Genomic DNA, 12459 nt, shown 5'->3' with positions numbered 1-12459 from the left:
TTCTGTCCCCCTCCCCTCAGGAAAGGGGCATGACTTAACTCCTCTTGCTGTCTCCTGACTGGTGGATGAGCTCCACCAATCAAAACAGGAAGATTCAAGCCTGGGCCTCAACCCAAGCTCTGAAAGGCAAGCCTGCTACAGAAGCATCTCAAAACACTACCAAGGAGCATCCTGAACAAATCTGGGTATGTCTCTGTTCAACACAATGCTAGCTTTTTGAGTGTAAACCTGCCAGATGACAAGCAACCTTTAAAACCTTTATGTTGCTGTTCCACCAGGCACTGGATGGCAGGACAAATGGCTGCATGCAAATATAGGGCACCAGTACGTGTGACAGACCTCTGCTCTGATGCCTGGTATTTAGCACGTGTCAGAGCAGACTCGAGTCTGCTGCCAGTCTGTTGAAGCATGCTAATTAGCACACTCCAGCAGCCTCTGCATCATGTATATTCACTGTCCCTGTGTTTCAAAATGGCAGCGCTTTAACTAAAGCTCTTTGGACAAGCTTTGTTAAAGCACCCCCACCACCATTTTGAAGTGTGGGATGCTGAATACATGTGACACTGTGGGCACTTTAATTACAGTGGCTCGCAGAGCCGTTCTATTTAAAGCACCCTTCTCCCCACCCCAGAGCATGTGTATAGCAGCCCTTAGAGATTGTTCAACAGTGTTTCACATCTACCTCCAGCCACCACACAGACACTTGGTAAAGAAACTTAAGACTGGGTGTTGTCATTTAAAGCAACCTGCTCACTCACTAGCAAAAGTTAAATTAAAACGAGTTTATGACAAGGGAAAAAGGGAACAGTGGTACTCCCTAAGCAAAGGCTTAACTATTGACCTTTAACTGTAGCTCAAAATGGATCACAGTCACAGTCAGTGGCAAACCAACCTGGGGAGCTCCCTCCAAGCCAAGTGTCTGGGGAAGGCAGTCTCACCCACAGCTGCCATCCAGGGACTCGACCAGCTGCAGTCTAAAAGAAATTCCTTATTTCAGCCAGTATACTTCGCGCAGTGGGCATGGGGGGCTGCCAGTTAGCAGCCTAGCATGAAGAAACCGCACTCTGGGCTAGGCAAGACTCTGGTCAGAGGTGTCCAGGAGAGTCCACTGTTGCCACAGAGGCATGGTGTCAGGTGGTCCAGAAAGGATTTCAGTCTTTATTCTCAGCCCAAATGCTAGTTCCTTATTCAATTCTATATACTCTGTATAGTGGGCATGGGGAGGCCATCAGTTGGCAGCCTAGCATAAAAAAACTGTGTTCTGTTCCAGGCAAGACTCTGGTCAGTGGTGTCCAGGCGAGTCCACTGGGGCCACAGAGGCATGGTGTGGGGTGGCCTAAGAAGGATTTCTATCTCTAATCCCAGCCCAAATTAAATTCTTTACTTGAGCCCATATATTTAATACAGTGGGCATGGGGGGACTGTCAGCTGGCAGCCTGGCATGCACAAGCCACACTTTGGACTGGGCAAAAACCTGGCCAGAGATATCTGGGAGATTTCCTGGGTGCCACAGAGGCATGGTGTGGGGTGCCCCAAACAGGATTTCCAGCCATAACCCAAGTCCAAACCCAGGTCCTTATTTGGGTCCATATACTTGGTACAGTGGGCATGAGAGGCTGCCAGTTGGCAGCCTGGCACTTTGGACTGGGCAAGGCTTTGGTCAGGGGTATCTGACCACCGGAGGTGGTTCAAACGCCTTCATTGAACACCTTCAAGATGAAACTGGATGCTTATCTTGCTGGGATACTATGACCCCAGCTGACTTCCTGCCCTTCCTTTGGGCAGGGGGCTGGACTCGATGATCTTCCGAGGTCCCTTCCAGCCCTAATGTCTATGAAATCTATGAAATCTATGAAATCTGGGAAAGCACCTGCTGGCACAGAGTCATGGCATGCGGTGGCCCAAAGAGTATTTCCTGTTGTCATCTCAGCCCAAAAACCAGTTTCTTATTTGAGCCCATATACTTAGCACAGTGTCTGGGGTGCTGTCAGTTGGCAGCCTGGCATGGCCAAAATGCATTTTAGGATGGGCAGGACTGTGGTCAGAAATGTCCAGGATAGTCCCCTGGTGGTAAAGAGGCATGGCATGACGTGGCCCAAGAAAAGATTTCCAACCATAAATCCAGGCAAAAGAAGTTTCTTATTTGAGCCCATAGACTTGTCACAGTGGCTGGGGTGCTGTCAGTTGGCAGCCTGGCATGCACAAACTGCACTTTGGACTGGGCAAGATCCTGACAAGAGATGTCCAGGAGAGTTCTCCGGTGCCACAGAGGTATAGCATGGGGTGACCCAAGAAGGATTTCTAGCTATAATCCCAGCCCCAAAAGACAGTTCCTTATTCAAGATATACTGGGGGGCTGTCAGTTAGCAACATGGCATGAACAAACCGTCCTCTGGACAAGGCAAAACTCTGGCCAGACATATCCAAGAGAGTCTCCCAGTGCCACAGAGGTTTGCTGTGGGGTGGACCAAGCATAATTTCCAGCCATAATCCCAGCCCAAAAGCCAGTTCCTTGTTTGAGCCATTATGCTACATACAGTGGGCATGGGATTGTCAGTTGGCAGCCTGGCACAGCCAAACTGCACTTTGGGCTGGGCAGGACTGTGGTCAGGGGTCTTTGGGACAGTCCCTCAGTGGTATCAAGAGGAAGTCTGAGGTGACTCAAGAAGTATTTTGCCCCATAATCCCATCCTAATCTAGTCTTCATTTAGGGCTCTGTACTTGATGTGGGATATTATTTTACATATTAATTAGTTTATATGCATTGCTAATGAAATTCTCTTTGTTTAGGATGTGTCATTCATTCATAACAAGCTTTTAGTGGGTCTAGATTATCTTAGAAAAAAGAACAGGGACCCAGGAATAAGGAACCAACTGCAGCCTGATGCATCTGCCTCGGAGTCAGAAGCAGGAAGCAATCATCTGAGAGGCACTGCAAGCAGGGATTGGGCACCAGGGCCATGCATCACAGTTTTCTCCATAGGATGGCAGGCATCCTGGGCATATAACCATCCCTACCCTTTTCTTTTTTTTTTCCAGCTGCCTGAGCTGTGCCATGCCGGGGGCCGGGGCCGGGGCGGAGGCTGGGGGCAGACAGCAATGCCTGGAACTGAGTTCATCATCCTGCGTAGCCTCTTCCCTGTGCGTGGGGTGGGGGTAGTGGGTGTAACTGTGGGTGGCAGGGCCTCTGGGTCAGGAGTGAAGAGCACCAGCAGGGACTGCAAGGCAGCAGTAGCAGCAGGGGTCTGAGGGTAGCTTGCTGGCCAAGGGGGAAATATGGGCTGGGGAAAACAACATAGTCCAAGAACTCTCGATTCCCCATCAGGCCTTTTGGGCTGGATCAGGGACCCAAATGCCTGGGTTCTCTATGGGGCAGAGGGGGGCTGGAGGGTGAGAGCAAGGGGAGTGGGAGCCTGGATGCCTGGACGGGAGGAAGTTGGCCATGGCAGGCTGGGCTGAGGGCAGGTCCCCTGCTTCTCCCCTGCTCCAGGGAGTGGGGAGAGTTACCTGAGGATCTGGATGCCTGGGATCTCTGGGAGGAGATGGGGTTGGGGGCTGAGAGCAGTGGAAGAGGGTGCCCAAACACCTGGGTTCTTCCAGGGGAGAGCAGGAGGGATCTGCTGGGACCCAGACACCTGGGTTCTCCAGGTCGTGGTGTCTGGGAGGCTGAGAGCAGGGCGGGGTGGGGGCCCAGATGCTGGGGTCCCCTGACCCCCACATACCCCTCCAGCTATACCAAGGGTGCCGAGATGAGGATGGGACTTCTCCCCGGCCCAGTGGAGCCTGAGGAGCCCCCAGGGGCTGCACTGAAACCCACCTGGGAGCCCAAGGGGCTTGACTACAGAGGTGAGCAGTCTGGGGGTGGGGCCTGGGACAATGTGGGTGGAACCTAAGTAAATAGGGTGGGGTGTGCTGGAGCCATGGCCTTGTCAGGGTGGGCAGGGCTGAAGCATGGCATAGCGTGGCATGTGGATGAAACATGAAGGGCATGGCTTAGGTGAGGTAAGCAGGGCCTGTGGAGATGTGGGTGGGGCTGAGGGGGGTAGGCCCATGGCCATGGGTGAAGTCAGGTGGAGTGGGTGGAGCCTGGGCATCTGCGGGTGGGGTTGGGCTGGGCAGGGCCAGGGCAGCTGTGGAAGGAGTCAGGGGGCTGGGTGGGGGGCTGGGAGGGGCCAGGTGTCCAGGCCCCTGGGTTCTTTGGTACGGAGGGAGTCTGGCGGATGAGACTAGGGGAAACTGAAAGCCTAGATGACTGGGTTCTGTGGAATGGCAGGGGCTGGGTGTGCAGACCCCTGAGTTCTTTGGGAGGGGTGTGGTCTGGGGGCCAAAACTAGGGGAAAATGGGAGCCTGGACCTCTGGGTTCTCAGACTGGCCCCTTCCCCTCTTCCCAGAGGAGTCAGAGCTGCTGGAAGAGGGGCCAAGCTCAAACTGGGACCTGATGCAGGAGAACTGCCACCTGCAGGACCTGCCCATGCCACTGCAGGAGAAGCACCACTACATCTTGCTGGAGGTGGGACCCAGTCCCTTCCCTTCTTCCCCCACAGGCTGTTTCCCACCTGCTCCACCTGAGCTGGCTGCATATTAGCTTTCACCAGGGGTTGGGGCACAGGGCCCTGATCTAGGGCATGGGGCCCTGATCCAGGGCCCAACTTACCCCACTTTATTCAGAAGTGTGTGGTGCTGCAGGGTGAGGCGGTGTCCTCGGACAGCGATGTGCTGGACATGGGGACCGTGGTGGGGGACTGTCTGTGGGACATCAAGAAGAGGTTGCAGGAAAGCGAGAAGAGGCTGCAGGAAAATGAGAAGAGGCTGCAGGACAGCAAGAAGGAACTGCGGGACCTCAAGAAGCAGTTGGTTGAGGTCTTGGAGCAGAGGCAGGATCTGCCTTCCCCCCATTCCTCTGATGGTGGGTGGGGCCAAGGCAGCTGGGGAGGGCCCTTGGGTAGGGTGGGCATGGCTAAATTGCCATGGGTGGAGTTAGGTTGAGTGGGTGGGGTCTGGGCATCTGTGGGAGGAGTTGCGGGGCTGGGTAGGATTTAGCAGATGTGGGTGGGGCCTGGGCCTGTGTAGGCAGGGCTAGGCAAAGTGGGTGGGGTTTGGGCAGCTATTGGGGGAAATCTCAGACGACATGAATGGGATTAGGCCAGGTGGGAGGGGTCTTGCTTTCCTGCAGGTGCCAGCACTGAGCTGGCTGCAGGGTGCAGACATGGGCCTGTGGGTCTTACTCAGGTGGCCAAGGAGGGGCCAGAAATGAAGGAGGGGGCTGCTGGCCATCACAGCCCCTGAGCCCTGCACTGTACGGACCCTTCAGACCAAGATCAGGGGTGCCCCAGTGTGTGCAGAGGGGCAGAGGTGTGTGTCTGTGTGTAAATTTCTGCATATATATATATATCACATGTGTGTGTGTGGAAGACCTAGCTGTGCTAGCCATAGTAAAATTGTCTCTCCTTCTGGACCAGATAGTCTCCTTACAATTCTTCCACCACAATTTAGATGTTAAGAAACAAATGGATACAGTCCTGGGAGACAAAGTTCATCTTAATTTCTGCAATTTAGAAGCCTGGCTCCTCTACAAAGAGCTCCATCATCCCCATTCCCTGTCCTTGCCACACATGATGTTTCAGCATTGGTCTCAGGGCTCCTTGCCATCGGCCTCTTGTCCCGTTCTTCACCCCACAGCTCACAAATATACAGTCATACAATTTCCCCCTACACTTACTCTTTAGGGAGGGGTTGTCTTTGTCCAATGCTCCAAACTCAGATTCTAGATCAGTCTTTCTTTCTCCCTCTCCTAGCTCTCTTGGATGAAACCCCACACTCACTGAGATCAGACTCACCAGCTCGGAAGCGGCGGCTCCTTCTTCGTTCCCACTCTTCAGGTAAGTCCTTCAGTGTAATATTCCTTGGAGGCTCTCTGGTTGGCCTTATGCTGCCGCCACAGCTCCATGCTTCCCCAAGTTTCCTGTAGTGCTGCTCCCCTTACCGGAGGAAAGCTGACTACTTGGTCAGCATTCTTGTATATTCCCATGCCGATCAGCTGTGTGCCTGGCTGCAGTGTCCGATTCGCTGCTTTGCCTGCTCTCCCAGAAGATCATATTAATTAGCATCCAGGGATTCTGGCACAGCTTTTTCACCTTCTGGGCTTGCCGCCGCAGTAAGCTTCTTTTCCCACTTTGTTCTTTTGGTACTGCATGACAGGGTAGGGTTACTGCCCTGTCACAGTGAGTATACACAGATATATACAGGTGCATGCCCAGATCTGCGTGTGGGGCAAGGACAGGCTGTCACTGTGGGCTGGGGTTGGGGCAGTGCTGAGCTCTTCCCAGTGGGGGGCGAATTTTGGGGTGGCTGTAGCCCCACCCTCCCTGTAAGCCCTCCCTGAGTGCTGCTGCTGCCCGCCCCAAGTGCAACCTGGCCCAGCCCACCACCAGGAAGAGTCCGGTGCTGCCTCAGCCACAACAGCCTGCTCTAGCCCCATGCACAGATCCAGGGCATACACTCCCCACATGCCTTCCTGGGGGGTGCATAGTGGCAGAAGCCCCCCTCCCCACATCCCCACAGCAAGCCACTAATGGCTCTGTCCTGTGCTCTGCCCTGGCTGTGCAGCCCCTGCCCCAGCCCCAGCCCCACTCCTTCCCACACCATGGGGGCTTTGATCTGTCCACCTGACCCCTTCCCCCACAACAAACTTACCAGACAAATGCTGCTCTCCAAGCTGCCCAGCTGCATATCAGCAATCAGATAGGTATCAGTGTGTGAGTGTGTGTGTGTATGTGTGTGTGTGTGTATAAACATCTAAGTCATTATATCTATCTATCTAGATAGATTGATAGATAGATATCACACATAAACATGTGATTATGCATGTGTGTGTGTACGTATGCATATATATGTGTGTGTATGCATGCGTGTATATATGTATCTATGTCTGGGTGTAAATATGTACACATGTGCACACACACACACACTGTTGTTGCAAGCTCTGTCTGGGCAGAGACCCGGCACGTCCCTGTGCGTGATGTTGGGAGTGCTGTGCAAGCTGCCTCAAGCCAGGAGGCCCAAGGGCTCATGTGCATCCCAGGATGCAAGGAGGCAAGGTGAGAGCTTTGGAGAGGAAACAGGAAGAACCATTCCTTCTATTGCAGGGGGGCATGTGGAATGGACCATTAAGTCTACAGCTGGGGAAAGGGAGGGGGAGACACAAGGAAAAGATTCCCAGACCTAATGAATATTCACAAGGTGTGCCACTATGTGCCTAATTAATATTCATGAGGGAGTCACACAGGCTGACACTTTTGCTCATTCCTGTTCATGAGGACATGAAGGTGTCTAAGGTTGGATGTACACAGTAAGGATCCAAGTGAAAGGGTTGGGCTTCCATGATGACACTCAGCCCAGCAACCAGACCAATCCACCAATGGTTGGCTCAGGGACTGATGCAGGGCTCAGCCAATTACAACCTCCTCAGGCTGCTCCTGGCTAGCCAGTTGCAGGCAGGATCTGCTAGGACCAATGTCCCTTCTCAACCAATCCTCATCAGGGTCCTTGCTGAACCAGTCCTGCCACTCACCTGAGATCAGAGGCCTGTGCAGTCATGCGCAGAGGGGTGGGGGTCCTGAGGAGCTGGGATGGAGGGGTCTAGTCCCGCCCCTTCCCCTTAGCCCTGACCCCTGACCCTTCCCCCCAGCTCTACGTGCTGCCATGTGTTCTAGCAAGAGAGGGAGGGGATTGCATGGTGATGCTCCCTGGGTCAGAGATCAGGCCTCAGGGACCCATTAGCCCTGGGAGGGGAGTGGAGGCTGGGAGCCTGGACACCTGGGCTCTCTGTAGGGATGGGGTGAGCAGCAGGGGCTGGAAGTCCAGATGCCTGGGCTCTCAGGGAGGGGAGTGGGAGTTGGGGCATGAGAGCAGTGGGGGCTGGGAGCCCAGACACTTGGGATCCCTGGAGGGAATAGGGAGGGGCTGGGGGGGTTAGAACAGTTGGGGCTAGTAGCCTGGACACCTGGATTCTCTGAAGAGGGGCAGGGCTGGGGGATGAAAGCAACAGGGGCTGGGAACCTGGGCACCTGGGTTCTCAGGTGTGTTTGTCTTATCTGTGCTTGAAGATCTGTGGTCCCAGGGGTGGGGGTTCCTCTTGCAGCTCAGCACAGGATGGCACTGCAGCCCAGCCTGGGGTCAGGAAGCTGTTGTGCAAGCATCCCCCCTCCCCAAGGCAAAATGCCCTGCCCCAGCCATGCTGCCTGTGCCATCCTTGGGCCCTGGTGTGGACAGGAAGTTGTGTGGGGACCTGTGCCCCCCAGCTTTTCACCCCCCCTGTTTCCCCCCCGCCATGGATGTGATGTACAGAGAGCTGGAGTCAGCCCTGAGCGAGCTGAGAAATGAGGAGCTGGAAAAGTTCAGGCACGAACTGAACCAGTACAGGCCCAAGGGCAGCAGCAGGCCGGTGGCGTGGAGTGAGGTGGAGAACGCCAGTGCGCTGAGGATTGTCCAGGTGCTGCTTGGCCACTTCTTGAGGCACCGTGTCTTACTTGTGACTGCCGACATCATGGCCTGCATTCCCAGGAAGGACCTGGAGCAGCAACTCCGGCAGGCCCATAGTAAGAGGGGTAGAGACTGGTGTGTGGACAGCCCCTGGTCAGCTGGCTGGGGGGCCAGGAAACATTGGGGTGTTGGGGCAATGGTATGGATGGAAGGAAAGATGAGAGTGGGGGCTGTGGGAAGGGGCTGGGGGGCAGGGAGGGAAGGAGGGAGGGTTGGAAAAGGTCAGTCTGGGGATGGATGGGTGCATGGATTAGATTGGGGTGGACACAGTATGGTCCATCTACTGGATCTGGCCTGACAATTGATTTTTATCCAGCCCATGGGTGTGCGATGGCAGCACACAGATCTGTGCTCTAGCCCCGGTGACTCTAGCAGCCATGTCATGCTGGGCAGGTATGCAGACAGGGCGGCTTCATCGAGCAGTGGTTGGGCCAACTTGTCCAGCCCTTGCTTCTGGGGGATGGAGCCCAGGTATGGGCCTACATGCTGCCCTATCTCTCCATTGTGGCTGCTGGGAGCCATGGGCTAGGACACACATACACCACAGGTGCCAGCTCCAGGGAGGGTGCAAGCTCACTCACTCCCTCATCTCCTCCATGGTCTGAGTCTGGTTGGTTGATGAGATCCATAGAGTAAACATCCAGGTACATATGTCATGTGCATTTAATGCTATGTGTGTTTTGTGTAGTTAAAGCCACATGTGTTTATATGTGGGACTATATATTTATGTCATGTGTATTTTTGTATTTAATATACCTGTATTTGCGTGTACACTTGTGTGGACACACACACTCAGTGACACACAAATCCTGGGACCTGCATGTGAGCTGAAGGAAGCCCTGTGCAATGGAACCAGGCTTCATGCTCCTGCCAGCCCCAGCTCCATTCCTGGGCTCCATGCTCCTGCCTAGCTATAACTTCCCCTCACCTGCTGCCACTTTCCTATCTGTGTATATGTATCTCTGTATTTATAGATATGTGTGTATGCAAAACTAACTGCCGACCCTAAAAATAATGGACGTGTGTGTGTGTATCTGTGTAGTTATTGATATGAGTGTTTGTATAGCATGTGTGTATCCATATACTGGTATTTGTGTATGTTGGTAGATGTATGTACATATAACTTTTACACTTTTATATAAAATATGTATATAAGCACAAATGTTTGTAATACCTATACATGTTATATAAATATAGAATATTTGGAAAGATATAGTTGATACATACACATAAATATGTGTGTAGTTAGTTAGGTATCCATAGGTGGCTTTCTAGAGATCTCCGAATCCCCCTGCACACAGATCTGTATGTGTCTATAAATATTCACCACATGTGTGTATGGATTTAAAGATAAGTGCATGTGGATTTAATGGATGTATAAAGGCAGGAGTGTGCATGTGTGTGTGTTTATAGCTGTGCTGATATGTGTGCATGTAGACTTATAGATATGTGATTTATAGATAGTAGATTTATAGATAGTTCCATAGATATGGGCGGGGGGTGTTTACAGATAGATCTGCACAGGTGTGGGTTCACAGAGATGTGCTTTGTGTCTGTGTGGCTGGTGGGGGTGGCTGCAGGTGAGATCAAGCTGGACACAGAGGCCAGGCTGCCCCAGGGCTGCTGTGATCCTGTGGGCAGCTGGGTCCATCATGGTGCCAGGCTCCAGCAGCTCCGAGCTCCTCCTACAGAGCTGGGTATGTGTGTATGTGCACATACATATGTGAATGTGTGGGTGTCAGTGCATGTGTGTGTGTGTGTATGTGTATCTGTACATACATGTGTGCATGTGTGTGGGGGGGGTCTGTGTGAGCACATGTGTAAGTACATGTGGGTCTGCACATGTGTGGGCTGTGTTGTCTGACTGAGCTTACCACTGCCATGGCTTCTTCACCTGCTTCTCTCCCTCCCACCCCTCCTCACCAAAGGGCCCTGGGAGCAGCTTCCACCAGCAGCCATGTCCAATCTGCTGTTATTGGTTAATCAGTTTGCCAATGTAATTAGAGGAGGTTAATGAATAATTATTTAAATGATATTTACACCCCTAGAATGGGGCCAGGATAAATGCCTACTCTCTGCCGCATCTGGGCCAGACATTGCAGTACCAGCTACCAGTAGGAGGCAGGAGCTGAACCTGAGCCAGACTATGGCACCCATGAGCAGGGAGTGGTGAGTAGGGCTGACTGGTGGGCAGGGGCCACAGAGGAAGAAGGCATGGAGCAGGGGTCCAGGGTGTGAGGAGGGACAGAGGTCACAGATCAGGGGATCTGGGGTGTGTGGGAGGGCAGAGGTCAAGGGGCATGGAGCAGGGGGCCTACACTAATATGTGGGGACCTCATCCCTATGCCTCCTGCAGGGCAGTGAAGAAGCTGACCTTTGTGCTGGAGAAGCTAGCCCCACAGGACCTGGAGGAGTTCAAGGCTGAGCTGATCAACTTCCCGGAGCCAGGGGCCACACCGCCCATCTGCCAGCCTGACCTGTCCAACTCCAATGCGGGAGACATTGCCCGCATGATGGTTGACAACTTTGGGGTGCACAGGGCACTGGTTGTGGGCTCCCTGGTGCTGGATGAGATGAAAAACTCACTGGCCTGCGACCTTTGGAATGCCAAAGGTAAGGGGCCACCCCCCATTCTCCCAGAGGATGCAGGCACCTGAGCTCCCAATTCCTCTGGTTCCCATTACCCCACGCCCCAATGGAGGGAAGGGACCAGTGCCATACAACACTGGCACAGAAGAGGGCTGGACTGGATGTGACCTCTGTGCTTACAGCCCCTGCCACATGGAGCCTAGCATCTTATGGTCATGCCCCCTCAGGGCAGGACAGCAGGGTAGCAGGCCAGGATGAAGACCAGTTCCCTAACCAGTCTGGGCCAGACCAGGAGCCAAACCTGAGCCAGATGGAGGCAGCCATGAGGTTAAAAGACTGGTGAGCAGGACTGGGGTGGGAAGGGGTTATGGGGCCAAAGGGCACGGAGCATGGGGCCCAGGAATCAGGGTGGTTAAAGGTCAGGGGCACAGAGGAGGGGTCCAGATTGTGTGGGGGCTCATACCTGTGCTTCCTGCAGGACAGTGAAGACTCTGGCAAATGCACTGGGGAAGCTGAGCCCGCAGGACCTGGAAACGTTCAAGTGCAAGCGGAGGACTTTCCGGGAGCCAGGGACCAGCGGCCCCATCCCTTGGCCTGACATGTCTGCGTTCACTGCACTGCAGGTTGCCAGGAGCATGGTTGAGCATTTGCAGGCTCATAAGGCGCTGGCTACAGGCTCCCTGGTGCTGGACAAGATGGGCCAGAAGCCCCTGGCCACTGCACTCTGGAAGGCCATGGGTAAGGGCGCCCTGAGAACCCAGGCATCCTGGCTCCCAGCTTCCCCTCCTTTTATGCCTCAGCCCCTACCCCTCTCCTAGAGGTCCCAGGCATCCAGGTGGTGGAAACCTTGGGCCGGGAATGGTACCTAACTCCATCTCTCTTCTCAGATGAGAACTCGTATGACCAGAGGGTGAGGACCACAGCTGCACTTGACCCCAGGACCAGGTGGTGACAGCTGACACCTGATCCCTCTTGGACCTTGCAGGCTCTGCTTTCGGTTCTTAATATGTGCAAGAGTGACTGTTTCACTGTTTCAACACTTTCACTGTTTCGACCATAGGCTATAATGGGGAAGCATGAAACTACTTATAACTTTGACATTTCTTGCCCAATTCAGATGAAACTTGCATGGTGTGACAGCTGAAAATGATGTTTGTGTGATAAAAGTTCTTGTTGAAGGCTCTATAAAGATTAGACCAAGTGTTTTTCTGTCATTTATTCAGATATTAAGTTATATGCTGTTGTTAAGAGCCTAATTAAAGTTAAAGATGTAGTGAGGCCTTGTATGTAGTAATGAGGCCTAGTAAATTTAGCAAGGTCTTGTAGTA

At 53.4% G+C, this 12459-nt stretch overlaps 1 protein-coding gene across 1 annotated transcript in view; it reads left to right on the top strand.

Moving 5' to 3' along the window:
* LOC102381672 overlaps window positions 1-12165 on the top strand; it is a 17586-nt gene extending 5421 nt beyond the window's left edge. The window contains exons 2-11 of the mRNA XM_025215789.1: window positions 3040-3141; window positions 3731-3846; window positions 4393-4511; window positions 4688-4907; window positions 5797-5880; window positions 10591-10711; window positions 10899-11155; window positions 11314-11470; window positions 11610-11869; window positions 12019-12165. Of these exons, the coding sequence (XP_025071574.1) occupies window positions 3056-3141; window positions 3731-3846; window positions 4393-4511; window positions 4688-4907; window positions 5797-5880; window positions 10591-10711; window positions 10899-11155; window positions 11314-11470; window positions 11610-11869; window positions 12019-12083 (1485 nt within the window). The 5' untranslated portion in view covers window positions 3040-3055 and the 3' untranslated portion in view covers window positions 12084-12165. The remainder of the gene's footprint in view (window positions 1-3039; window positions 3142-3730; window positions 3847-4392; window positions 4512-4687; window positions 4908-5796; window positions 5881-10590; window positions 10712-10898; window positions 11156-11313; window positions 11471-11609; window positions 11870-12018) is intronic.
* The last annotated feature ends 294 nt before the right edge of the window (window positions 12166-12459 follow it).

This window comes from Alligator sinensis, unplaced genomic scaffold (genome assembly GCF_000455745.1).
Source record: "Alligator sinensis unplaced genomic scaffold, ASM45574v1 scaffold650_1, whole genome shotgun sequence".
Taxonomy (NCBI): Eukaryota; Metazoa; Chordata; order Crocodylia; family Alligatoridae; genus Alligator; species Alligator sinensis.
Note: the sequence above shows the minus strand (reverse complement) of the source record. Positions and strands in the feature narration are given on the sequence as shown.